The sequence below is a fragment of the Cercospora beticola genome, chromosome 8 (assembly GCF_033473495.1).
Source record: "Cercospora beticola chromosome 8, complete sequence".
Taxonomy (NCBI): Eukaryota; Fungi; Ascomycota; class Dothideomycetes; order Mycosphaerellales; family Mycosphaerellaceae; genus Cercospora; species Cercospora beticola.
Window position 1 is genome coordinate 1,780,204 of NC_088942.1, and position 25,887 is coordinate 1,806,090.

Genomic DNA, 25,887 nt, shown 5'->3' on the forward strand with positions numbered 1-25,887 from the left:
TAAGGTTCCTTCGAATGTCGAGCGGTATATTACATTTAACCTCGAGACAATACTAATCCTATAGAGCGGAGGTCTGTTCAGTACAGGAAACCACGCTATCGCTAAGTGCAAGAAAATCCAAAAGTATATAAAGATCTTCGAGCACTAAGTATCGTTTAAGCATAAAGGACTCGCGCGCTATACAGCAATCTGGAGATATCCGGCGCGCTTGCTTTACGGGCACTCTACGTTTATCGATTATAGCTTCGTAGACGGCTTAGCGCAGGGGGTCCGCGATATAGAAGCGTACCTTAATAACCCTAGTATTATTAAATTAAATCGCAGATGGACTAAGTAGATAAGCTCGCGTCAAACTCGCGGATGTAAGAACGCGGCAGTAGAGGGCAAGTTAAGGTAGTAGAGACCAGTAGTTATCGTCGACGAGCTCTGATCGGCTGCCTGTCGCAAGGCTATCTAATAAATAGATGCCATTAGGTTTGGAGCCTCCGAGCAGCTAGGGATAGGCTAGGTATAGCTTAAATATCTCTGCGGTTCGAGGCGTTTGCGAGCCACGAGATGTCGCAGCAGTCCAATACGCCGTCTTAAACACATTCCAGAAGCATTGCGATAATACGTTTTATGCTTCCATGAGATGGCTGCCAAGAATGCCACTGCTTCCGCAGACCAGTCTGTCTACCAGAAGTAGGGCTCGATGGTCAACTACTCGCCCGGGAAGTTCACTTGCTGCTGCGATTTACAAGCGGCAGGTTCTGTCATTCTAGATGATCGAAGTTGTCGAGCGCTTGGAACTCCGGTATCCAGGTAGGACTACTCAAACGACATTCGAGGTACTTCGGACTATGGTCAGTTATTGAGAGCTGTTTGGTCACAGCACTGATGCAAATGGACAATTCCGATCGACATAATGCAGAACAACATTCTGCACAAAGCTATGCTTGTTGAAGGAAGGAAAGCCCGAAGACTGCATGAGGTCGAAGTGGCCGCTTGGCGGGGAATCCGGAGACAATTGCGCATTCATTTTCTCCGAAAGCATCAGTTTCCTTGCCGCTCCAGATGGTTGTGCTATTGTACGCCGCCTCAATCGATCAATTTATTAGGAGTGCCTTGTTGTCGTGCTGTGAAGACAAGTCTCGGCGCCGTCGGCCTCGCGGGCCAACTGCCCAGACGACGCGTCGGCAGCACCTTCCCAAAGCAGGAAAGTCGGCGCGTGTGCGGGGTCCTCGCTGGCTGAGACGAAGATGCACTCTTCCTTCTGGTACTACGCAACGCGGCGGCGGACTGACGGCGAAGATAGCTGTCTCAATGGAGCAGTTGGATACTACGCTCGAGATTTATCCTTTGAAAAGCTGTGCCGCCCTCAGACGTAGCGACTGTCAGACGGGCAAGACCGCGCCAACTTGTTCACCCGAGCCCCACTCCAGGCCTTCGAGGCACTCTACTCGGCAATCTTTATATGGTCCGCTAGCTTTGTAGTCTGTTCTTATCTCGACGACCTTTTGCACTTTCCTCTTAACTATCCTCTCTTCTCTTCATCCTCGCCCATTCTCTTCCAACACCTGCTCAGAGTGCTGGAGAAAAAGTAAAAGTGACAGACTCGGAAGCCCAAGGGTTATTTTCAGCGGCCCATCATGGCTACCCAATCGGTGGCGAACTCACTTCCTGTGAGAACTGCCAAGCAGAACAACCTTCATCCATTGGCCCCTCTCGATCGCAACGAGATCAACAACGCTGTATCGCTCGTACGAGCACAATGGCCAGAAGGAACAGACCTCCACTTCAAGACTATCATGCTACAAGAACCGGCCAAGGCAGAGATGGTGCCATACTTCGAAGCTGAATCCCAGGGATCTCACCTACCGACTATCGATCGAAGGGCGTTCGTCACCTACTATTTACGCATGACGGTAGGCACTGGCGGAAGATTTTGAACTGGTACATATGCTGACATCGACATAGAACAAGTTCCACGAGGCTGTGGCAAATCTTAGCACACAGACCATCGAGTTCAACGCCCGTCTTGGACCTAACATGCATGCCCCCGGCGATGGTGAAGAAATTCTCGCCCTTGAACGAATTGCTCTTGAGGATGAGGGCGTTCAAGCTGAGCTGGCTAAACTCCAATTACCAGAAGGCGCGAAAATTGTGGTCGACCCCTGGATCTACGGCTCAGATGGTGTCGACGATGACGAGAGAATGTGGCAATGCTGGCTCTACATGCGTGACCCCAACAACTCCGATGAGGCCGATTCCTGCCACTACGCCTTCCCTCTTACACCGGCTCCTGTCATTTCCACAGTCACCATGAAGGTCATTCGGATCGATATAATGCCAACTGGCAAGGACGCTACTCCGACCGGACCGAAGCCTTACAAGCCCGTGCCACCGAATGAGTATCTTCCAGAATACCAGAAGCTGAGGACAGACCTCAAGCCTCTCCAGGTCGTCCAGCCTGAAGGTGCTAGCTTTTCAGTCGAGGAGCATGGCACGAGCAGCATCGTCCGGTGGCAGAAATGGGAGATGCGGGTCGGTTTCAATCAGCGTGAAGGCATGGTGGTGCACAACGTTCAGTACGAAGGCCGCCAGCTATTTTATCGCCTTGCACTTTCGGATATGAACATCCCTTACGCGGATCCTCGAGCGCCGTTCCACCGAAAGTCGGCATTTGATCTTGGAGACGCAGGAGCTGGTATCATGGCCAACGATCTTAAGCTTGGCTGCGACTGTCTTGGAAGCATCCACTACCTGTCAGCAGTACTCGCGGACGACAAGGGCAACCCACTCGATATGCCAAACGTGGTCTGCATCCATGAGCAAGATGGTGGAATTGGCTGGAAGCACACCAACTACCGAACTGGCCGTGCTGCCATCGTGCGTAACAGAGAGCTTGTCCTGCAATCGATCATCACAGTCGCCAACTATGAATACATCATGGCATTCATGTTCAACCAAGCTGGCGAAATGAGCTACGAAGTCCGTGCAACCGGCATTCTGTCAACGCAGCCGATCGACGAAGGCATCGAAGTGCCATGGGGAACAGTCGTTCACCCGGGCGTACTTGCAGCTCACCACCAACACATCTTCTCCCTCCGCGTAGACCCCATGATCGACGGCCACCGCAACCGCCTCGTCTACGACGAAGCCCACCCCCTCCCCCGCAGCGACCTCAACCCACACGGAACAGGCTACATCTCCACCGAAACCATCGTCGAAGCCAGCGGAGGCTACGACGTAGACTACACCTCCAACCGAATCTTCAAAATCCAAAACGCCAACAAACGTAACCCCATCAATGGTAAACCCTTGGCCTACAAAATCCACGCCCCACCATTCCAGAAGATCCTGGCCGATACCGAGTCTTTCAATTACAAGCGTGCAGAGTTCTCCGATCATGATATCTATGCTACCAAGTACCGTGACGATGAACTCTATGCGGGCGGAAAGTATACGAATCAAAGTCGCGGCGGCACCGGTGTGAGATCTTGGGCTAATCGAAAGGATAATATTGTGGATGAGGATCTTGTGGTTTTTGTGCAGTTTGGTATTAACCATGTGAGTTCTGACTTCCCCGCCTTCTTTCCATATCTCTTTGACATATCACTAACGGGAGATGTTATTAGATACCTCGCATTGAAGACTTCCCTGTCATGCCTTGCGAAGTCATTAAAGTGGCGTTCAAGCCTGTGAACTTCTTCGATAAGAACCCGGCTTTGGACGTGCCTCCCAGCACGCAGGACACTAACAAGAGTGTCCTGTTGAGTGGGAATGCAAGCAAGACCGAGGCGCAATCGAATGCTTGCTGCGCCGTTGACGGGAAGAGTAGTAGCAAGTTGTAACGCACATGATATGCATATGTATGACCAAAGTATGAGAAAGCCACAGATTTCAGAATGCGTGCCTTTCTCCGGAGTGATGGAATCTTCTTTGCCTGATAACTCATCAGCACCGCACGAAGTCGAGCTGCGGAGATTTGTGTGAGATACTACTGCCTTGCGTTGAAGCGCACGTGAGATAGTGGCTGTCTTCGATGAAAGAGTGCAGCCTCTGCTACTCAGCCCAAGGAAGGAAGAAAGAAAAAGGCAAAACGGCGCTGCAGAGCACCGCCTGAGAAATGGCCACATGCACCTCCCGGCGACGGAATGCCCTCTTTCAGCAATCCGTGAACTTCCTACAATATATCCCACGTCCTCTATCAATCGACCTTGACTGCCGGAAGCTTGATGCCATTGTGACGTGCGGGAAGGGAAGCATGCGGTGCTATGTATGCACGCCATCGGCTTACACACGAGAGTTTCAATAACAACCCATTCGATATGCATACTGCGCAGGTACGTACAACGCAGCAAGCAAGAAAGGCACGGGATAGGAGTCTCCACGCTGGGTGCCGCATGATGATGTTGAGAGGCGGACCTGAGAGCAGTATGTCCACGTGAAAGCAACATAGTTGGCCACACCAAAAAGCGGTAAGCGTAACATAGCCAAGTTATTGGACGCCACCGAGCTGCACGATCTTGACCTTTTGCATTGTTTAGCTTTAACTTTACCGCACACCTTGAGAAAGGTGAATGATCGCCCCGAGGCTTCGTTAGGTATTGGATATCACTCGCTCGGTTCACGGCTACGAGCTACGAACTCGTGGGGAGGAGGGTGATCGCGGAGCCTCTGGCTCAATTCGCTTCTGTTTCGGAGAATTCTACCGACTGGTTCGTTTATTGCTATATGGACGACCATAGGTCGCACTACTTTGATGATCGCCAAGGGCAGTTCGTCTTTCCTTTGCCGGCCGGTGCTTCTTGCTTTTCGATGACCAGGTGGTCGGTAAGTTTGCATCTGCCGTCTGTTCTAAGGCATAATGACAGACGCGGTGAGGTTCAGGACACGTTGGTTTGCTTGGGCGAAGTATGCTCATGGTATCGGGTTTCGAAGGCATCCTCTTTTCACTTCGTAGTTTCGATGTCGGTAGTGTGCTCGATGCCGAAAGTCGAGTCAGTCAAGCGCGGTGCCCTCGTTTCCTCCCGTTCTGAACGATGCGTATACTTTCTGTCAGGCAGCTCTCGGAGAAAGGCGTTTGAGCGAAAGTGGTAATAATGCGTGGGATAGATGGTGGTTTGCGAGTCATTGACCACGCGCTTGAAATCGGCTGAGATGGCGAGCCCCGGCTGATGCGAGCAATCCTGCTTATATTTGAAAGTGCTTGCGAGAAGCAGGAATTGGGCTGACACACTTCGCACTCCAAATGAGTGGCGCACCAGCTCACATGATGGGCAATGTGGTCAGTCGCGATGACGGTTCCTGCAGGGCTGTGAGTGTCTGTGATCTGCGGAATCTCGATGCCATTCGCCTCCTCCAGCGATGGACCTGGTTGTGGTGCCTCGCAGTTGGGCTTCCGCGTGGCCTGGCCAATCGTGGCTGCCCTTCGCGTGCCCTCCGTCCCTTGGAGTGTCTCACTGACCTGCCCATATTTTGTGCTTAGCCTGGAGTACTTGATACAGATCGTTTCAGAATTTGGACCGCGCCTGGCCGCTCGGTTGTTGATATCCGTATCATGAGGGCTCGAAGTGCGGATTGATCACGTCGCATCATGGCGACGCGTCGGTGATGGGCTGAGGTCGAGCGGCAGTGGACCTGCATGTTATTGTACGAACCGAGCGCGCTGCATGTCCCGCCGAATGTGTATCGATCGGACGCGTTAGCGTCACCGGTGGTGTTCATGTCACTGCACCTGCCGTCCGTCAAGCATGCTGTGGCACGTGTAACATTTGGCGCTGCATTGGCTGTGTCTACGCGATGCCGACAATGAGCCTCCAGCAGCAGTCGGGCGGCCTGGAGGCGTTTCAAGAAGTGCTGGAGGGCATGTTGGCTGCGGCCAGTCGCGAGGTGGTGCGCATCATGAGGGCCAAAGGTTATGCACGACATCGCCCTGTCACAGCGGAGCGTGATTACTGAGCACGAATCGGGCTTAGGGCTGCTCGGCGACCACCAAGAGGAGAACGTGAACCTTGCGCGGAGCATCGAACCAGGACACTGTGGGGACGAAAGCGTGGGATGTCTGCTGGCGGCTTCTCTCATCACCACCAGCAGCAGCAACTGGCGCATCGCATCGGCGCTCAGCCCGCGAGCGCGAGAGCTGCGAGCTGCGCTGGCCGAGTCCATCGGCATCATGCCGCCTGATGACATGCCGCAGATGCCGAAACCGATGGCCAGGTCGAGCTCGCCGCCGCGATGATGGCCAGCAGCAGCAGCGGCGCGGCGGCGTGCAGCTGTCTGTCGCCTGCTCGACGATCCACCACCCATTGAGCGACGAGCCTCCAACGTTCGTCTGCATTCGCAGGGGTGCTGCACCGGGTCATGGCCTCAGAGTTGTGCTTCTCTCCCAAGCAGTACGACCCCGGCACGCGGAGCAACATGTGCTGACCACACACCACAACAGCAACCACCGCGACCATCAGCGCCACCCGTCTAAGCGGGAGGAAGAACGAAGCACGCGCACGGCACCATTGCGGCCTGCCACCGCCATAGGGTTGCCATTCCTCCACGACTTCACCGTCGTTCTTAGCGGCCTGGCGAGCACTGGCGATCGCCCATTGCTCTGCTTCCCATTCTGAGCTCAGCCTTGACTCGCGAAACGACCCCGGTCGACGATTCTCCACTTCCAGCTCCATGTGGTACATGCTCTATTTCCCACATTCGTGCTAACGCCTGTGCCTCTTCTTATTGCCTGCAACCGTGGACCCTGCGAGCGATACCTGCGCGTTTCGCACTCTCTCTTCGACTGCAGACCTCGCTCCGACAGCTCTTCCCATCGTAGCCGTCTAGGAGTTGGCGCCGCTCAGCACGGGATACATGCTCGGTCTCATTGGCGCCTCCATGCTTCACCTTTGCCGTCATCTTGCCTCCCGCCCACGATCTACCTCGCAAAGTCTAATCCTCGCCGTATAGAGTGTCGTCTCGAGGCCGTCGGTGGGAGGGCAGGATTCTGCATGGGACCAGTATCATATCTACGATCTGGGAGGAACCCGCCGCGAATTCATCCAGTTCCTGTCGCTACCCATATACCCATACCATCCGCCCTCCGGCATTCAACCTTCGCCTAAGCCATGGCCGTAACCGCATTCACACCACCGCCGGAGCCGCCAGTCACCTTCACATCGAATCGTGAAGCCAAGGGAAGCATTGTGTCCTGTTCAGACAGGTCAACATATTCGACATCCAGCTCGTGGCCGGAGCTCACCAGTCCAATTTTCTCAACTTCCGCCAAGGCCTTCATCGTTACACCCGAAAGCCTCAACGACTCACCATGTGCCATTGTACCCAAGGTGGAAGAGCTCGATGACGGCGCGAGTTCATTGAACAAAGTCCAGGATATCGTCGAGGCTAAACTCTATCACGCGGAGGAAGGTCCTCGAAAGCGCGGACGGCCGCGAAAATATCCTGTTGTCGAGCAAAAGAAGTCGACGCACATTAGATCGAAAACAGGATGCAAGACTTGCAGAAGAAGGAAGAAGAAATGCGACGAAGGGCGACCTTCTTGCCAGAATTGCGAGAAGAACAATGTTCTCTGCGAAGGCTACGAAGATAAGAAGGCTTGGCGGAGTGGCAAGCAGAAGGCTCTGGAGCAGGATCCTTCGGTCGAGCAGAAAGCTCAGGTGCAATCAGCGTCCTTGGACCCGGCCGTTGTGAAGCAAAATTCCCCGGTCGAAATGAGGACAGTCGTCGCTCGCCCCATGCCCGTCCAACAGGCCTGGGCTTCTGAGGATGACTATATGACCCAGCGTTTTTGGTGGCACTATAAGGAGACACTCAGTGGAGTGCTATCTGTCAACGACCACTACAACCCATTCTACAAGCTGGTACTACCCATGGCAATTCAGCATGAAGGCGTCAGGGCCAGTGTGCTCTATCTATCAGCAAGCTCGCTGATGGCAAATGCGACAACCGTGGACGAGTTAATGTTGGCGCGGCAAGCAGACGCTTGCACCAACGCGGTCACCTCGCTCAATGAACAAATCAGCAACCTTAGACTCGGCGACGCTGGCAGTAACGAGCACGCCGCGGCATCTGTGAGTGACCCTCTCATTGCACAGACGCTATTGCTCTGTTTGCAAACAATATGCAGCGGCGACCTGGAGGGGAAATGGCAGGGCCACATTCAAGCCTTGAAGTACATGCTCTCACAGACGCCGCTAGCATGTGCCGATACGCAATTCCGGCAATTTGTCTTGGAATTCCTGGTATACCACGACTACTCCAGCGCGATCACCTCATTCGAGAATCCGCTCAACGATCAAAGCTCGCAACTAATGGAGAGTTTTGGATTGCCAGCCATTGCGCAATCTCACGCTGCCACATTACTCGGTGTCACGGATGGCTTGTTTGGATATATCGCACGGATCCGAAAACTAAGAGACGAGCTTCGATACGAAAGCAATCACGGAGTCATACCAGCGACCAGTTACGCGGAAGCGCATAGCTTGCACGAGGAGCTTGCAAATTGGGTCTGCCCCTACGCAGAAGACACACCACGATATTGGGCCAGTCTGCTATACCGACAATGCGTCTGCCTTTACCTCCACCGCACCACGATGCCATCGAAACCATGCACCGCCTTCAAAGTGGGCGTTGACGACGGACTGGAGTACCTGCGCCGCCTCCCTCGCGAAGGAGACGACAGCGCGACTCAGAGCATCCTTCTCATGCCGCTTTTCCTGCTCGGCTGCTCTGCCTTTGAGCTTGCACAACGCCTGGAGATCGCCGAGGCTTTCGACCGACTACAAAACTGGAGCTCGCTGGGAAATATCAAGTACGCGCGGGAGATCGTGCAGGAGATTTGGCAGATGATGGACGATGGAAGAGCAGAAGAGACGTGGTACTGGGAAGGTGTTATCCAAAGACGAGGCTGGAATTTTCTGATCACATGAGCAAGGATTTTTACACTGCTCTCACCGGAGCCCGCTTCTCCTTCGACAAAGCCACGGCCGGCCTGTCAGTAACACGGACGACACTTGACGACATGCCGTGCGGTCAATACTGGACAACAGTACCAGGTACCTTCACCACTGGATACGCAGGCGCAGCTGAAAACGAACAACATTTTAACATGTCTATTTCTCGGATTTGTTTCACGGTTTGGGGACAGGAGGACTTCTGGCATCACGAAATTTTCGATTCATGAAAAGTACGACAGTGCCAACAACGCTCACGAGAGACCAAGACGAACAGAGCCGGATCTCAGAGTAGGAGGGCGCACTACGACGGAAAACAGAAGTCGGCGCAAAAAAGAGTGCGCAACAACAGGAGCATATGCGACGCAGAGGAAGGGACGGGCATGACTTGATGGAAGCATTTGGTATGGAGTTGTTTCTTTGGGACGAATTCCTCTTGGGTTTTTGTATTGATATGACTTATGTTTGCATTGGATTGGTTAACGAGATGGGAGGGAATGGGACTGATCTAGAAATTTGAGCGTGGGAGGAGGTGTGGCTTCGAGAGTCCTCTATTGCACCAGCTCGAAAGGCTTCTGAGCACGGGGTGGCAGCGCTGTTTCGGCAGCAGGAGGAGGCTGATTTCGGTATTCTTTCGTGTATAAAGCTATTCATTTATGAAAGAGCAATGAGCTCTGATATGCTTACTTCAATGGTACTTACCACTCTCACATCCAAACACTTAGCTTTTAGCAGCTCACGTTTAGGAGCCACTTGTCTGACTGTGCAGAGAAGGTGCTGTTCGGTGATGGTCGCTGTCAGTGCCACGTACGGCAAGTGTCATGTACGATACCAGGCACTCCCTGACTCGAAAGACACACTACGAGATGAATTCTGTCTGCCATTGGGCTGCAGAGCAACACCAACTTACGCCTTTGGCATCATCGGGCAGCAAGCAGCGCGACGGAGTTTGAAAAATTGCATGCAGGATTTGCCTTGTCTCTACAGAAGCTCGAGAGAAGGTCGCAAATGTTTCGAGTTGTTAGCGAGGCAACATCTACCTCCTACGCTTTTGTACGACATTGCGGGTGAGGATAGTCCGGAGATGATGGGAATTTCTCCGGAGAATGGGGCGTATGCAGTTGCTGCTGTTGTGTCTCTCGTCATCGTCGCATATTTGAATCTGTGTGTGCGAGCCGACTGCAGACAGGCATGCTTTCCTTGCTTGATGTCTGCGCAGATCCGGTTGTTTGCATGTTCGCCCGAGTGCAGCCGGTGGATCCTGGTGTAGCAAGGATGATGGCTTGCTGCAGTTTTGTTCCTCGGAGCTCCAGGCCCGGCCGGGGACAGATTTGTTGAGAGGTGCAGTAGATGAGCAATGAGAGTGTGGTTTGGGGAGGGAGCAAAATGAGTGAGGGATAAGGTGAAGATCTAGATGAGTCGACTGAGGCCTTGACTCGAGTTTGGTGTTCGACTGGCTTCGACGAGCGTGCAGTAGAAATGTGATGGCGGCTGGGGTGGTGAGGATGATGATGGAAGGTCGCGCTGCGGAGATGACGTAGGTTGCAGATTGCACATGGACGGCTGGGAAGGTCCCCCTCAGCTGCACTCTGCAGTGACTCTCTGCATTGCGACTGCACTCTTTGGCTCTTGGACCGACCTCAGCGACGGCAGCTGCGAACCACAAGCAACCGCGGTGCGTGTGCGATCACATTCACCCACACCGGCGACCTCTTCTTCGCGAGCAACTCATCATCGCTCGCTCCATCTCGCAGCCACACGCTGCAGCTTGCTGGGTCAGCTGAGGCGCAGTGCAGAGTCCGGTGTGTGTTTGTCGCACCCTCCATCGCAGCCTGATCCGCCCTATACTGCGCGCGACCGACGCAGAGAAACGCTTCGCTCCGACTACGACAACGACCTGAGAACGACCATCGTATCCCCTTCCGCGGCCTAGCAGGGCCCGAAAACCTGCCATCATGTCCGTCCGTGGTACTCGCACAGTCTACCGCGAGACCGACGTCGAGCGCGAGAACGAACCCAGAGGCTCCTATACCACCATCAAGCGCTACAAGGTCCCCGAGTCAATCACTCGCTCCGTCTACGACAATCAAGATGAGACCGTGGACAAGAAGATTGTGATCCGGCGCACCGAACGTCGCGACTCCTCTCCCTCTTCGCACTCGACCCACACCCACAGGACTCACCGTACCCACCACGATCACCACCATGATCACTACGATGATACGGAGTGGAAGATCAAGGAGACCGTCCGCGAGACCCGAGCGCCGAGCACTCACAGTCATCACACTCATCGCACCCACCACCACGAGCACGAGCACGACGATGTGGACATTCGCTTCACAAAGACAACCACTGAGCGTGAGCGGGATCCATCGCCGCGCAGAGTGACGAGAGTCGTCTACCGCGACTATTCTCCTGAACGCGAGCGATCGCGGAGTGAATTCAAGGTGGTAGAACGTGAGACTGAAGTGACACGTGCTCCTTCACCACCATCTCCAGAGCGCACGCAGACACGAACTTGGCGCTTCGAGCGTGAGCGCTCCTTCTCCCCACCTCAGCGTGAACGTGAGCGGCCATACGACATTGAGCGTTACAGCAAGAGCACTGAATACTTTCAACCAGCGCCGCAACCAATCGTCATTCGAGAGTCGACCCCGCAACCACCAGTGATCATTCGCGAAGAGCGCCGGGATCCCGCACCTATCATTATTCGCGAGGAGCGGCGGGAACCGCAGAGAATTATAATTAAGCGAGAGGAGCCGCAGTATGAGTTCGTGGAGCGTGAAGAAGTGCGTGACGAGACCAAATCCCTGGTCAAGACCGAGGAGCCACCACCGCCAGCTGTGATACCGGAGCCAGAACCTGAGAAGAAGCCTGAGGAAGATTACTTCTATGAACGCAGAGTCATTGAGCGTAGGAGACGGAGCGACAGCTATGACCGTAAGTCGGAAATTCGGCCTCGCGACAGTGCATCCCAAGGATATCACAGTGACGACAGCTACGAATACGTCCGACACGAGACGAGATATGAGTCCGATGATGACAAAGGCAGTCGGAGACGCAACCTCGCAGGAGGAGCCATTGCAGGCATTGGCGCCGCAGAGATCCTCCGGCACCATCGAAAGCGCCAGGGTGAAGAAGTAGGTGGCAGACTTGGCAACGTTGCTGGCGGTGCCGCGCTCGGTGCTGTAGGTGCTGAGGCTATCAAACGGTTCCGCAGCAAGTCGCGGCGCCGACATTCTGGAAGTCGGTCGCGAAGTGGAGAGCGTCATCACGGAGAGCGACGACACAGAAGGCATCGATCGAGGTCGCGATCTGAGGACCGTGGCTTTTCGTTTGACAACTTGTCCAATGGCCAGAAGGCATTGGGTGGTTTGGCTGCGATAGCTGCTGCCGCTGCTGCAGGATATGCCATCAAGAATCGCAACAAGGAGACTGTCATTGTAAACGATCGCATCCACCACCGCAGTAGGTCGCGGAGACGCCGTCATAGTGCTGACGAGTATATTGGCGACGACATTGCTGAGCATCGGGACCCTGGCCACCGAAATCGACGCATTGCGCAAGCTGGTCTGGCTTCCGCTGCAGCTGCTGGCATTCTGGAAAAGGTCCGATCCCGTAGCAAGGGCGGCCGCGAACGTAGCAAGTCGCGAATCCGAACTGGTGTACCAATTGCTGCAGCTGGTCTCGGTGGAGCAGCCTTAGCTGGCCTCTACGAAAAGAACAAAGCCAACAAGGAGGCCAAGAAGGAGGCGGTCATTGAGGACGAACTGAACAGAGGCAGACACAGAAGCCGCTCTAGGAGTCGTTCTGTGCGCCACCCGGACATGATAGCATATGGCCACGAACCGATTCATCCTGAAGATCGTCCTTACTACAGCGATGAGGAGCCTGGCAGATACCGACGTCGCGGTGGCAGCCACAGCAGCAGCCCTGATACGCGACGCCGCAGTAAGAGTCGGAGACGCCATCTTGCTGAAACTGGAGCTGCTGCTGGTGTCGCTGCTGTTGCGGCGCATGAGATTGGCAAGAGACGGGAACGTAACAGGTCGCGTGACAGTCGATCCAGGAGTCGCTCCCGATCGAGACCCGGTGCCAGGCGTACGTGAAGACCTCCACATAACCGAGTGTGCATTGCTAACATGGAGCCGCAGGAGATGACGATTACTACGATGACAGGCGCGATGACCCATACGGGCCACCACCTATGGGACAATCTGACTACCCACCCTACCAGAACAACAATCCTTACCCACAAGGAGGACAAGCATATCCTTCGAGTCATTACTTCCCTCCTCCACCGAATGCCGACTATAATCACCCTCGTGGTAATATCGAGCCTCAACCAGAGTATGCGCACGCACCGTACAACCCCGCCGAGTATGCTGGTCAGCCAGCCACACAACAACCCTACGATAATCAGTATGCTGGTTACGGCGAGCAATACCCTGCAGATGCATATGCGGGCGATCAACGATATGCTCGCGACCCTCACCCCGACAGTGGGCGGAGAGGCAGAGATCCTGAGAATGTGAGTGCGCCACCGCCTAGCGTCGAAGAATATCAGCAAAACCCGCAAAATCAGCAAAATCAGCAACATGTACAATACGAGCGCGAATCTCAGGACGGCGGAGGAGGTGCGTCCTGAGAACCCGCCAATTTGGTTTTGTGTCTGACTTTAGCATAACTGACGAATTTCTTGTCACAGATGGTGTAAAGACTCCGCGTCCTCGCTCCACAAGTCGAGTGAGATTTGATCTCGAATCGAACATCGCCCATTCTCCCGATTCTTCCCGTCGTAAAGACGATGCGAAGCGTGACGATCCTTCCGAGCAGCGACACAGTGATACCGAGACCAGCGACGATCGCAAACACCGCCGTCGACATCGTCGAAAGGGCAAAGAACGCGAGCGCGATGACGATCGAGACCGGCATCGGCGCCACGATGGGGACGATGGTCGCGGCAGTCGTAAGCGTGACAGCACGGGTTTGATGCATGACAAGTATGATCGCGACCCAACGGACTCTGATAGTGTCATCGAACTTCCTGAGCGCTTCGACAAGCATGGCAATCCCAAGCCGGAAGACCCTCTCGCTGCTAAGATTAATGATCTGCTTAGTGGTCGTGGCGGCGGAGGGGATCTGTTCAAGACGCTGGCGGAGGGCTTTTTAGGTCGTGGTGGTGGTAGTGAGTCGCATGATGGCGGGGATGAAGAAGAAGGCCGTAGGAGGCGGAGACGTTCGGATCGGTGATCGGATTGATGTTGTTGCTGATGATGATGCTGATTGAATTGAAAAGAATGGGGAATTTGATTTGGGGTGCGGAGAAGATGGAAACGACAGCTCAGTGCTGATATTGGCTTGCTCGTTGCTTGGTGATTGGGTTTAGAGGTCCCCCTTTTTCCCTTCTTGATAACGATGCTACGACACGATTGACGATTCTTGTTATGAGAATGCTTTTATGAGAAAACATATGTATAGATGAGAACTTCGGGTCAATGACGAGAACAATTTTCCTACCAAATTTTCCGAGTCACTGTACTCACCGAGCGGTGCTGTTTCGTTCGGCTGTTACTCTCTTCCTTATAAGCATGGTGACACTGCCGGCATTGGGCGTAGACTTATTGTGCCAGCGGTTGCCTTTTGTGACGACCGCGATGGGGATATGGCTCCATGAAGGCTAGATTCGACGAAGCGAAGTGTTGAAACGGGATGGATGGGCTGTTAGCAGTTTCGAATGGCGGAATGCAAAGCTTGGTCAAAGCCCTCGGTTGCGCGCAGAAACAAGGAGAAGAGACAGGGAAGAGTGATAGCTGTCGACAGAGAAGAGTGTGCATATGTTCATGATCGTCTGTCTGGAGTTTCTCCGTCCTTTCGCTAGTTCTGTCGATCTGACTGTTTGCGATCGTTCTGAATTCGTTTCGTTCCGCATACATATGCAGGTTTTTGTTTTCTGTTTGCTTCCGTCGTAAAAGGAAAATAGCCACACCTGTTCGTGGCCTTGCCAAATATACAAAAGTTGTGTAAGAAGTGAAAAAGTGAAGTAGAATGTTAAAGCAGCGCAACAAGCATCCGGACATCGTAATCGAAAGTTCTTTCGCAAATGTAGCAAGAATCGATCGACTGGAAATGATGTGGATTGCTGTGAGCACACAGACTCACATCAAGCATCGCAAGCCATATTCCTGACCAACTCCCCATCGACTCCCGCAGCTTCCAGCCTCTGCACATCCAATTTCTCGCACAGCTTCTGCTTATATCCCTTCGCATTGCTCGAATGCACCAGGACATTTGCGAAACTCATACTCGTATACTTCTTGATCTGCTCCTTCCCATCTTCAACAGAAAGAGGTTCCCGAATCGAGCAAATCGTCTGGCTCACACAATCGGCATCGAAGAAAAGATCTCTATAATTTTGTCTATTCTTCTTGGATTTGGATGCTTGACAGAGGTCGCTGAGTTGCTCGGGAGAACTGGCTTGAGCGGCGTAGAGGTATGCGTAGAGTTTGGATTGCGCATCGTTGTATGCTGCGACGGCGGCTTTGTCAGGTTCGGCTCCGTCGGCGCTTTCGAAAGGTTTGGGAGAGAGTTCTTGGGTTGAGAGGTTGCAGGTTGCGTTGATGATGAGCATGTCGTTGAGAGAGAAGCCGGAGACTTGTTCGTAGCGGAGGTTTTCGCAGAGGTAGCCGTATGTTTCGGAATCGCCTGCAGAGAAGGCGTTCTCGAAGAGAGTCTTGACGGTATCGGTGTTTGCTGTTATGACTCGTGGAAGAGCATCGGAGGCTTTGGGGTTGATGGCGTTGCAGACTGGGGTCTGGAGTCGTTCGAGGGAGAGACCGATTTCTCCCCATTTCGATGCTTGATCGTTCGCGATCTTGCCGCAAGTTTCGTCAAGTGATGAGGCGTCGGAGGAGGTGCCGACCAATTGCCATCCAAAGGCAGTGGACTGGCCCTGCTTGATGGTAGTGGATGCACACGGGGGTGCTGGGTTTGTAGAGGCTATGAGGGTCTCGGTCAGACGGTAAGGTCAGGAGCGTAGAGTAGGATATCGGGTACCTGGAACAGGCACGGCGGCAGCAGTGAGGGCCATCGAGGCCGTAACGAAGAGACCGACGAAATGCATGTTTGCTGCAGCTGCGTCGTCCGAACCAGGCAAAGATTGCTGCTGCTGTGCAGTCGGGTCGAGACGGCCGGCGCTTAGAAGGAGAGACTGTACAGGCAACGAGCGACAGTGGTTAAACGAGTGACAAACAAACGAATGTAGAAGTGGTGGTGTGGTGAGAGCTGTACACCTGTCAAAGGTGCGATGGAGTTGCACGGCAACTGAGGAAAGTGCGCAGGGAGCGGTGGTGTAAAGATAGACAGACTCTGCACTGCACAAGTCAGGCGAGTGATGAGGATAGGCACGAACATGGTACTTAGCTTTCGCTGGTATGCATCAGTGTGGTTGTCCGAGCGCGAGAATTGAGTTCTGGTTAGGGGAAAGCGGCTTGGTTTCAGGACGAATTTCGCGTCCAACTCCTACCCGTTCCTTGGTGGCGCTTGCATGAAACTCCCATCTGGCGAATGGCGTCGCGACCTGCGCACTTCAGCAGTCACAACAGCACAGTGAGACCGCCTCTTGATCGAGAAGCTAACAGCTAAATGCAACGGACAGGCGAGCCGAGCTGCTGATTCGGAACTGAAATCTCTGGTCGGCTTCCCCATTGGTCCTCACATGTGGCTGACATGCTTGCTCCTCGTGTCCATGCATGCACTCCGGAAGTACTGTCGTGTGTGTGCAACAGGGCTTGCGTTCTTATACATATTTACATCGCTTCTAGAGCGCGCCATCCTTCCTCATTATCGTCTCGATGGCGGGTGGCTCCTCCAGTAGATTCGTTCGGCCTGCCGAGTTCTCACATGAAATGCGCTCGCTCAGAGGTCCAGGTGCCGGAATCTTTACGCCTTGGGCGGCGTAGCCGAGACCGCCCTGCTTGACTTGGTAGCCTGTTGTCTCGCCTGACACTTTGTCCTTGCCTGCATCGCCTGCGAGGCCTGGCGCCCAGCCGCTTGCGCCCGTCTTCTCTGCGGCCTCCCTCAAAGCTCGGAGGAGATCCTTGGTCTTCTCGGGAGTCAGGTCCTCGTAGTAATCGTCGTTAATCTGAACCATTGGTGCGTTTGCGCACGCACCCAAGCACTCGACCTCTGTGAAGGTGAAGAGCTTGTCTGGGGTTGTCTCGCCATGGTGAATGCCGAGTTCCTCCTCGATCGCCTTCATGATCACATCGCTGCCGACGCCACCGAGCTGGCATGGTGTCTGTCCCTAGTCAGCAATCTCAAGCTGCAGCTCATCGCTTGTATCCCACTCACAGTTGTGCAGCATTGAACATGGAATTTGCCCACAGGGTTCCTGTTGTACATGGTATAGAAAGTGGCCACCTCGTAGACACGCATTGGAGGCATCTCCAGTATCCGCGCAACCTCGTTCATCACGCTGATGCTGGTGAATCCGTGCTGTCGCTGGCCGAGATCGAGAAGGGGCATGACTGCGGCCTTCTTGTATTGTGAAGGGTATCGCGAGAGGACCTCCTTGATCAACTCCTCGTTGACCTTGTTGAACTTGAAGGGAATATCGGGGTTGTTCTCAGGCGTGTTGCGGTGCTGCGCGTACCATTAGTCCACTATGCCCTCTCCTCGCCCTTCCACCGGCCCTGTGCATACCACATTGAGAGATGCGCTCTGTGCTATCCGCGTTGTCTGGAATGTCCTCCTCTGCTCTTTCACCGCGCTTTGGAAAGCCCTCCGGCTCCCTCGGAGGAGCATTGGCGCGAGTTTGGAGGCCATGATGTGCTGTGTGTCGTGCGTCGCTGCGCAGTCGCAGGTGGATGTTCAAGCTGCTCTTGCCATTGCCTCTCAGTAAGCCTCGATCGGGATTGGTGGGTCCTTCCGCTGCTGCACGGACATCTCCTTCGTTGACGACATGGGCTTTGCTTTCGCTCCAACATGCTTCCAGCATACTCCAGCACGATTCCCAGATCTTCAACTGCCCGTCATGAGATCGGCCCTTCTATCGGAGCCTACTTGGAGGTTCCCAGAGCATTGGGACTATTGTGCCGAAGCTTCAACAGACCTATGTCCATTGCTAATAGAACAGCTCAATGCAAATTGCTTCAAGGACATATTCATGGCGATCGACTCACATTCCTCGAATAGACGCGACAGGACGCATAACTTTACATTGCAGTTGTCTCCTACTATAGAGTAGTGCTCTTCGCGCGGATACAGTGACCAGCTGCACTGCCAACAGCCGAGCTATCGCGTTGAGCGTAGCACTGCGAGTCTCCATGGAGCAGGTCCACTTCGCCGTACACTTCGTGCTTCCTACACCCTACGACCCATCTCAACAGTCAAGCACTGCCGCAAGTGTTGCGCATGTAGAATCTTGCTCTGTTCTTGATCAAGTGCTGAGTCTCATGTTCGGCGAAGGCTCGGTATGCTATGTGGCCTCGAGAATTTGCTCCTTCAAAGAGCATTGACAAGCATATAAATTGCTATCAACGCTTGTCGAGACGGTTCTCAGATCTGCTGTCCATTGGGTATCTTAAGCAAGTAAGTCGGGGACAACGCTTGGCTGCATGGCCGAGGAGCCGTGACAAGCAGCGTGCTACAGATTGCCATGAACGATTGGTTGCCATGAACGTAGAAAGCGCTGCCATGGAAGTCCGCTATTTCTGTATACCAGTTCTCGCTGTGTCAGGTTTCGCGAAAGCCAGTCTGTCCAACATCCTTGAGTGCACGCCAGCAAGTGGTTGTATCGCTCGTAGTGATCGTGGTGTGCCGATGAACGCCACAAGTGGCTGGCTTTTGCACGCATGAATAATCAGCAGCCACGACTAGCCACGACTACCCTGGAAACAGATAATCCGGCGAACATACGTTCATGCAAGGCAAACCAGTTCCTTCTGCGCCAGATCTGTCGCATTCATGGCGATGGCGTCTCACACATGACAATAATGTCGTGTCTCAAGAGGCGCAGCATTGGCACCTGGGCAGAGTTTCTTGCCGAGCCTCCACGTAATCACAAGACCCGGTCAACCGTCTTCACATCATTGAAGCTCTGTCCCTCCTGCACTTTGTTTGCTTCTGTTCCAAACATTCAAGGTCATCATCACTACTGATATCGCAAGCACATCAGAGCACAGGCCCATCCACATCGACATCCGACGCGCAAACACATACAGCACATAATGTCCAAATACGTAAGTGGCGCCATCAACCACAATCGCGACTCGCAAGGCATCAACTGATGATCGGTACGCGCATAGGATGGACCTCCGCCTCCGCCAGGCTACCCACAGCAACCTCAACAGGTGCATTACGATGCTGGCCCAGCGCCGATGGGCGGACCCTACGGACAGCCGCCGCAGGGTTACAACCAGGGATACGATCCGAACTACAATCAAGGCTACCCGCCTCAGGGAGGGATGCAGTATCAACAAGGGCCGCCGCCGATGGGATATCAACAATACCCACCCGGACAGTATCCGCCCGGTGGCTATCACGAAGAGCGCGGTGGCGGCAAAGGAGGAGGAATCTGCGCAGGTATTCTAGGTGCACTGGCGTGTTGCTGCTGTTTGGTAAGTTGCTGGTACTTGACATCCGATTCGCCCAGGAATGGTTACTGACGTGGGAATGCGCAGGACATACTCTTCTAAGCGAACGTAAACGGCATCGCCAGCGCGAACAACTTAAGATATGAGCATGGTGTAAGGGGGAAGAGACAGCACTGCGCGAGAAGCAGGCGGCTATGAACAGGGCAGGAAAGTCTCCCTACGGCAGAAACAATTTTTCTTCCCTTTATATGATACACGGCGCATCGGCAAGCATTCGCAGTGCAAGAGCGTGGAGCAGTCGTGACATTTGGGGTTTTGCGTAATGTCTTCTTACAAAGCTATGCATTTCGAATACCTTCAGAGTTTCTAGTGGACTTGCAGCTTCCTCGTACATGCGCTAGCCGCCGCCTGCGCAGACGTTGCCCGTGAAAGCGATATCGTTTCGAGCCTCCGGACATTCAAAACATGTACTGGACAGAGCGCCCTTGTCCGGCCGTACTGAGGGGATGATGATCAAATTGTCCGAGTCGTCGAAGCATCAGTGTACTAAGGAACTCGCACGGTCTGCTGGTCATTAACTACATGTACTGCTGTGAGAGTTACGAAGCTGCCTACTCTCAACTCGACAAGAGTACTACCGATGATTCGCCTTGCGCTTGCATGTAGTGTACACGTATTGTAAGAGAACACTGCGGGCCACCTTGCGCATGTCCCATGTGATGCCATTGAGAACGTTCCTATAACTCCCAGGCCCTGGTCGTTGATGGGATGAGGAACAACTCTACCCGTCATTCGTAAGCGAAGTCACATAGCCTGACATCGCGCATCTAGGATCTCCAAATCGGCGCCGATTGGCTTCAGGGTCCAGACGAGTTGCTCGTCAGCTGTACCAAGCAATGTAATGTGAAGTTTCGGACTGCTTCACTTCGGTGGCTCTCTGCTTGGACTTCGGTCGACACCTCGAAATTCGATGTGCCAGGGACCTATTCAACACATGGACCTAGCATGGATGAAGCTGATCCTGCGATTTTGACAGCTCCTAGCATGTGTTTGACTAATCGGCCTGTAGATGAGTATATGGTCAAGCTGATAGGCGTTCTTACCTGGCAGCGACCGCTGATTTCCAAGATGCTGACATCGACTGCCGGCATCGATAACGGGCGGCATGGTGACGCTGCTGCCTTACCTCTCTGAGCCCGTCATCCACTCCGATCCGCTTTGTAAAGCGATGCAAAGGGTCTCGCAGCTTGAATCGTGCGCAACGGCAATCGACAGTGCCACGGTGGCGTGTCTGCCCATGGTTTCAGCAACCGTCAACTGTTGGAGCCAGACCAGACCTGTCGTAGGTTACAAATGTGCCGCCTATGTCATCCGAGATATTGCACCTGGTCGCTGAGGCTGAGCTGGCTTTATCGCGCTGCTCAACACTCACAGTGTCTCTGTTCTACTCACGGAGAACAGAGGCTAGTAGGTGGATAGCGTGGCGCCGATGTTGGTGGATTCCCAGTATGCGAGGGTAGCGATCGTGCTTCGTGGGCGCAATCAGACTCCTGGATCCTGTCCATCGTGGTTGCTGCCTCGCGAGCCCCGCTACGCAAATGCTATGGGGCGCTCCTGTCGTACACATGCGAACTCGTACGGACAGCGGAAACGTGCAGTGCTCCAATGCACGCGTGGCACGGTCGAGTACATTGGAAAGAACTGTTCAACAAGAGAGATGTCGCTTCAACAGTGGATAGGCATCCCTTGGGACTAGTGCAATGTCGGAGGGTGGCCCGATCCACGATGCTTTCCGGAGTACTGAGCGATTGTTGATGCAGCACACGACTACGCCTGATAGGCAGTCTGTAAGTCGAGGCGCCTTCACCTTGCTGCTTGCGCTGGATGGAGGTAGGGAAACCGCGATGACAGCATTCGAACGTCCCTGCAGGCTTCCTGTTCACGCGCGCATCCCCGATGGCACGCATATGCCCACATTGTTCACTGTTCATGCAAACCAAATATTGCAGGATCGCAGTACTGCAGCGCTCGGCCAGGTGAATCTAGAGAGCTTCCCGCGGACGGGGCTTTCTGCGAAGCGAGGTCATTCCCAAAGAATATAACTGACGCCGGCGACGGACAACGTGGCCGCCGATCCAGGTGAGACACCATGAGCACGCGAGAGCATCCGAACCAGTGAATGGGGATGAGATGCATTTTGACGTCGCCATCGCGGTGGGAATCGAAAGTCAGCGTGAGGTCGGTCGTACCTGCAGAGCCGCATCGGCGATGGTTCACACAGTGACGGCAACGTGCCGCCCGTCAACCTCCTTTGTACGCCGGGAACAGGCTTGTGTATCGCATTCCTAGGGTCGAATCGAGCTTCGCTTTTTCTGAAGATGTTGCGGCTTTGGAGCTCATCGCTCGATCGAGGCCGCACTGGCAACACGGTGGGCTACTCCGCTGCTCGAGGAGCGGCCGTGAGTGGTTTGTCTGTGGAGATGGGGATGCGTTGCGACGACAGTAGGAATAGCACGCTGCTGCGCCTAACTAGTGCGTCTCTGCTGTCGGGAGGTGAGTGCAGCGTGCAGAGAACAGCACGGGAGTTCCAGGCAGGGCGTTATCGACGATGCCGCTGACGGTATTTCTGGCGGAGGTCTGGCCCGCCGTTGGCAGGCGCGCGTATTTGGTTCGGCAAGCACCTAAATTTCGACGCAGGAGCAGCTCTGGGCCTTGCACGTTTCCATGATCGTCACGACCTTCCAGTGTCTCTTGGCATCGACAGCACGCCTGGACGCATCGCTGCAGAAGTGCGGTTTCGCCGCGATCCGCTCGTCTCATCGCGATGGAAGAATCGCTGCGTCGGCCGTCGAGGTGCTGCGTCCCACGACGGCCGCCACCGATGTCCGATGTCCTACCAGACCTGAGATGCGCTCTGTGACGGCGCGGCCATGACAGAGGCGCTCTGATGGACAGTCGCCAGGCCTTTGCATTCGTCTGACCATCCAACCATCTGACGCATCGTGAATCGAGATCTCGCAGTGGATTGTGCTGCCCTCGAGTATCCACCGCACACCCTCCTGTACACCCACCTGGTTCCCTCGATAGCCCGCCCACTTGCACACCTCTGACACCGGCATACCTCCGGCACACAAAGGACCACACTACTGTCGACGACGAGAGCGAGCAATACACAAGTGCGTCGCTGTACTCATGGACACCAACATCACATAGGCTGCCATCACGACGATATCAATGGCGCCTAACCTACCGAATCCGAAGATCGTCATGACACCACCCACGCAACCTGGAGCCGCGACCTCGACGAACCCCCGACGACCGCCAGCACACCGATCGGTGTCATTGCGACACTCCCAGAGCCGGAAAAGTCCCAAGGAGAGCGATACTTCGAGCGATAATAGTGCCCCGGGAGCAACGGACGGGAAGAAGACCAACAGCAGTGGCTCGAAGAACAGTAATGGGTCTCCCTCGAGTTTGCAGCCGCTAGGTCGAGACAGCTCTGGAGAGAGTAGCAATGCTGAGCAGTGGTTTCAAAAGTCGAACAACGATGTGCACGGCAATAGTGCCTCGTTCGCTGATAATGATCCTCCATTCTTCATGCGGAATTCATCGTCGTCCGAGACACCGCCAGAAGCACATGCTCAACACATGAGAAATCTCCTCAACCCAAATGACGGCTCACACTCCTTGTCACTGCGGACAGGCCTACTTCACCTGGGAACCGATGGAAGCAGCACCGAAGATTTCCGCAGTGTCATCGACGACCTGACCATCGAGAACAAAACGTTGAAGAGACGGCTGAAGAAATATGAGAAATTGCACGATGCGCATTTGAAAGATGAGAAGCTGTTTGAAGTCCGGATACATGGACTCCCACCTCACAAGAAGCGCGAGCTGGAAGAGACGCTGAGGAAATTTGCGTCTAGCTTGGGCGCAGGTGGCTTCCCGGCTGCTGGCTATGAAGCCGTCGTACCCACGCTCAACGCCCAAAAAACTGCATCGTCTCAGACACAAGCATCAGACTCCGCGTATGCCTCCCTTTCGGCTTCGGGTCAGGGATCTTCAGCGCAATCTGGCGCGGAGAGTCGGCACAAGCAGATGGGATCAACATCAGCACTCCGCAAACAGAACATCCACACCTACCTGCATCATATTACAGAAGGTCTCTTGCCACAGGCTACCCCAACAAATATGTCGGAGCGCGCGAAGAAGAAGCTCGTTGTTCGGAGGTTGGAGCAAATCTTCGCGGGAAAGGGCGCCGTCGCCGGTCTGCATTCACATCCTATGCAGCAGCAGGAGGTCTCGCAGTCGGCAGCGCGTGCAGATCGAGCTGCGAATGAGGAACAAGGCTTACTTGCACGGCAAGAGGGTACTCGAGAAGCTCGTATTATGGTCCGGGATGGCAAGGGCGCGACGGCCGACAAAACCGATGCATCAACGGACACGTCTTCTACTAGCGACAAAAACACCAAAAGGAAAGCGTCAAGGCCTGCGCCCCCCACCCTCCCATCGGGAGACAGTGAACAAAGACCTACACGTCCACTTGATCTTGACCCACACCGTGCGCAAGTGCCCACCGAGAACATTCGGTACATGCGGCATCTGGGCTTTTCGCCACCTAACCCTGAAACGGAAGAGGCGCAGGACGGACATGGCTGGGTGTACCTAAACCTGTTGATCAACATGGCGCAGCTTCACACCATTAGCGTTACATCGGACTTTGTCCGCAAGGCGCTGGGTGAGTACAGCTCCAAGTTCGAGATCTCCAATGACGGCCGCAAAGTGCGCTGGAAAGGAGGAGCTTCTGTGACCCATACGAGCAGCAGTGGTGGTGGCTCGTCAATTGGTGTGGATACCCCGGACGGGCAAAGTCCACGCAAACGTCCCAAGCTCGTGCACCGCGAAAGCGACCGGTCGATAACCTCTGGTGCGCAACAAACTGGCTCCACATCGCGACGAGTACCGGACAGTAAGCTTGTCTACACGCCATTGTTCTTTCACAAGGACAGTACAGATGGCGATAGCTCGTCTGAGGAAGAAGATGACGATAATTCATCGCCTTTCCCCATGCCTCTGGCTGGGGACTCTTCCGGCATGACAAGCTCAGGAAGGCAGACCACCGCCACGAAGAAGCAGAAGAAGCGCGAAGATGGTCCAATCATCTTCTACAACAACGCGCGGTTTTGCACAGACTTGAGTGGTGATCGCAAAGCGAACGGCAATGCGAATGCACCGCCATACACCCCAGCAACGACCGAGCCGGTTGGCAAACCTTACTTGCCATCGGAGATGATGGCTTCTGAGAAGAGAGGCCCCCTGGCTGAGGCATCTGAGCTACCGGAGCCCATGGACCTTGGCGACAATCCAATTCCAGAGTCACTTGAACTTTCCTTCCCTCCAAGAAGTCCGGCGTATTCAGTCAAAAGCGAGCCCCTTCAACCCATCGACATGGCTGTCACTGGCATTGGCGGCGTCTGGCCATTCGATAACTTTGCTATCGAGGTGGAGAGTCGTCATGCACGACTGGAGGAGCCCCAAGCTTCGTCAGCTGTCCAAGGACATCAGTCCAGGTGTCTGCCCCCTAAGTTCGCGCGTATCTTCGATGAGGCCCACAAGAAACGTGAACCTGGAGCAGTGGTCGAGAAGAAGGTGATCGCAACCAAACGCAGAGATCTAATCCCCTCGCAATTGCCTGCTGCCCTGTGCTATATGCCCTATGGTGAAGACTCGACTGGAGACGATGCATCTGACATGGACGACGAAATGTCCGTTGCACCGGACTCTCCTGGCGCGTTTCCACCTGCAACAGCACCCCAGCCCGTGGAGCTGCACTACGCAACTACCGACTATGAGGAGGAAGGCGATGATGATGACAGCGAGGCAGAGTCGGATAGCTCGCTTGATTTGCTGGCTGCTGCACGACAAATTGATCCTGAAGCAATCAGGCAACAGGAGAGGGAGTACGATGCCCAATACGCAGAGCGTCTCGCGGAGGAGATCCCTGCTGGAAGTAGTGCAGCAACCGCAGGCGGTGGCAGTGGCTTCGCAAGCCCCAATGAAGAGATGAGCCGTGAGGACTATGAGAAAGCTGTAAGAGCCTCACGCAGGCGGCAGGCGGCCACCGCGTTGACGCGAAGGGAAACGTCAGACAGCATGCGAGCCCTTGATCCTCGCGAATCTTCGGAAGCAAAGGATGAAGACGAGGAGATGGGCGAAGATTAGGGTCCAATGATCTTGTACAGTCATGCAGCAGCGTAGATACTCCACAGAGCTCATCTTGATTCGAATATGTATTATTGAACACTGTTTCTGCTGATGCTGTGCTGTGCTGTGCTCCGCTAGTTCGATGCCTG

General features: G+C 54.3%; 7 protein-coding genes across 7 annotated transcripts; 5 read left to right on the forward strand and 2 right to left on the reverse strand.

Moving 5' to 3' along the window:
• Positions 1 to 1,628: 1,628 nt before the first annotated feature.
• On the forward strand, positions 1,629 to 3,833 carry RHO25_011969 (uncharacterized protein; the record flags this gene model as incomplete). Its single annotated transcript, XM_023603378.2, has 3 exons — positions 1,629 to 1,904; positions 1,957 to 3,549; positions 3,618 to 3,833. 3 exons carry the CDS (start codon positions 1,629 to 1,631, stop codon positions 3,831 to 3,833), a joined length of 2,085 nt encoding a protein of 694 aa, XP_023454641.1.
• Positions 3,834 to 7,094: 3,261 nt separating this feature from the next.
• On the forward strand, positions 7,095 to 8,915 carry RHO25_011970 (uncharacterized protein; the record flags this gene model as incomplete). The annotated part of the gene is made up of 1 exon (XM_023603379.2): positions 7,095 to 8,915. The coding sequence occupies one exon, from the start codon at positions 7,095 to 7,097 to the stop codon at positions 8,913 to 8,915; it is 1,821 nt and encodes a 606-aa protein (XP_023454218.1).
• A 1,979-nt stretch (positions 8,916 to 10,894) lies between these two features.
• RHO25_011971 (uncharacterized protein) lies at positions 10,895 to 14,192 on the forward strand (the record flags this gene model as incomplete). The annotated part of the gene is made up of 4 exons (XM_065603468.1): positions 10,895 to 13,040; positions 13,094 to 13,470; positions 13,552 to 13,576; positions 13,648 to 14,192. The coding sequence occupies 4 exons, from the start codon at positions 10,895 to 10,897 to the stop codon at positions 14,190 to 14,192; spliced, it is 3,093 nt and encodes a 1,030-aa protein (XP_065459540.1).
• Positions 14,193 to 15,102: 910 nt separating this feature from the next.
• RHO25_011972 (uncharacterized protein) lies at positions 15,103 to 16,062 on the reverse strand (the record flags this gene model as incomplete). Its single annotated transcript, XM_023603381.2, has 2 exons — positions 15,103 to 15,938; positions 15,996 to 16,062. The coding sequence occupies 2 exons, from the start codon at positions 16,060 to 16,062 to the stop codon at positions 15,103 to 15,105; spliced, it is 903 nt and encodes a 300-aa protein (XP_023454884.1).
• A 696-nt stretch (positions 16,063 to 16,758) lies between these two features.
• RHO25_011973 (uncharacterized protein) lies at positions 16,759 to 17,765 on the reverse strand (the record flags this gene model as incomplete). The annotated part of the gene is made up of 3 exons (XM_023603382.2): positions 16,759 to 17,238; positions 17,292 to 17,582; positions 17,643 to 17,765. The coding sequence occupies 3 exons, from the start codon at positions 17,763 to 17,765 to the stop codon at positions 16,759 to 16,761; spliced, it is 894 nt and encodes a 297-aa protein (XP_023454883.1).
• Positions 17,766 to 19,168: 1,403 nt separating this feature from the next.
• RHO25_011974 (uncharacterized protein) lies at positions 19,169 to 19,636 on the forward strand (the record flags this gene model as incomplete). The annotated part of the gene is made up of 3 exons (XM_023603383.2): positions 19,169 to 19,180; positions 19,247 to 19,558; positions 19,622 to 19,636. 3 exons carry the CDS (start codon positions 19,169 to 19,171, stop codon positions 19,634 to 19,636), a joined length of 339 nt encoding a protein of 112 aa, XP_023454476.2.
• Positions 19,637 to 22,768: 3,132 nt separating this feature from the next.
• RHO25_011975 (uncharacterized protein) lies at positions 22,769 to 25,756 on the forward strand (the record flags this gene model as incomplete). The annotated part of the gene is made up of 1 exon (XM_023603384.2): positions 22,769 to 25,756. The coding sequence occupies one exon, from the start codon at positions 22,769 to 22,771 to the stop codon at positions 25,754 to 25,756; it is 2,988 nt and encodes a 995-aa protein (XP_023454234.1).
• Between the last annotated feature and the right edge of the window lie 131 nt (positions 25,757 to 25,887).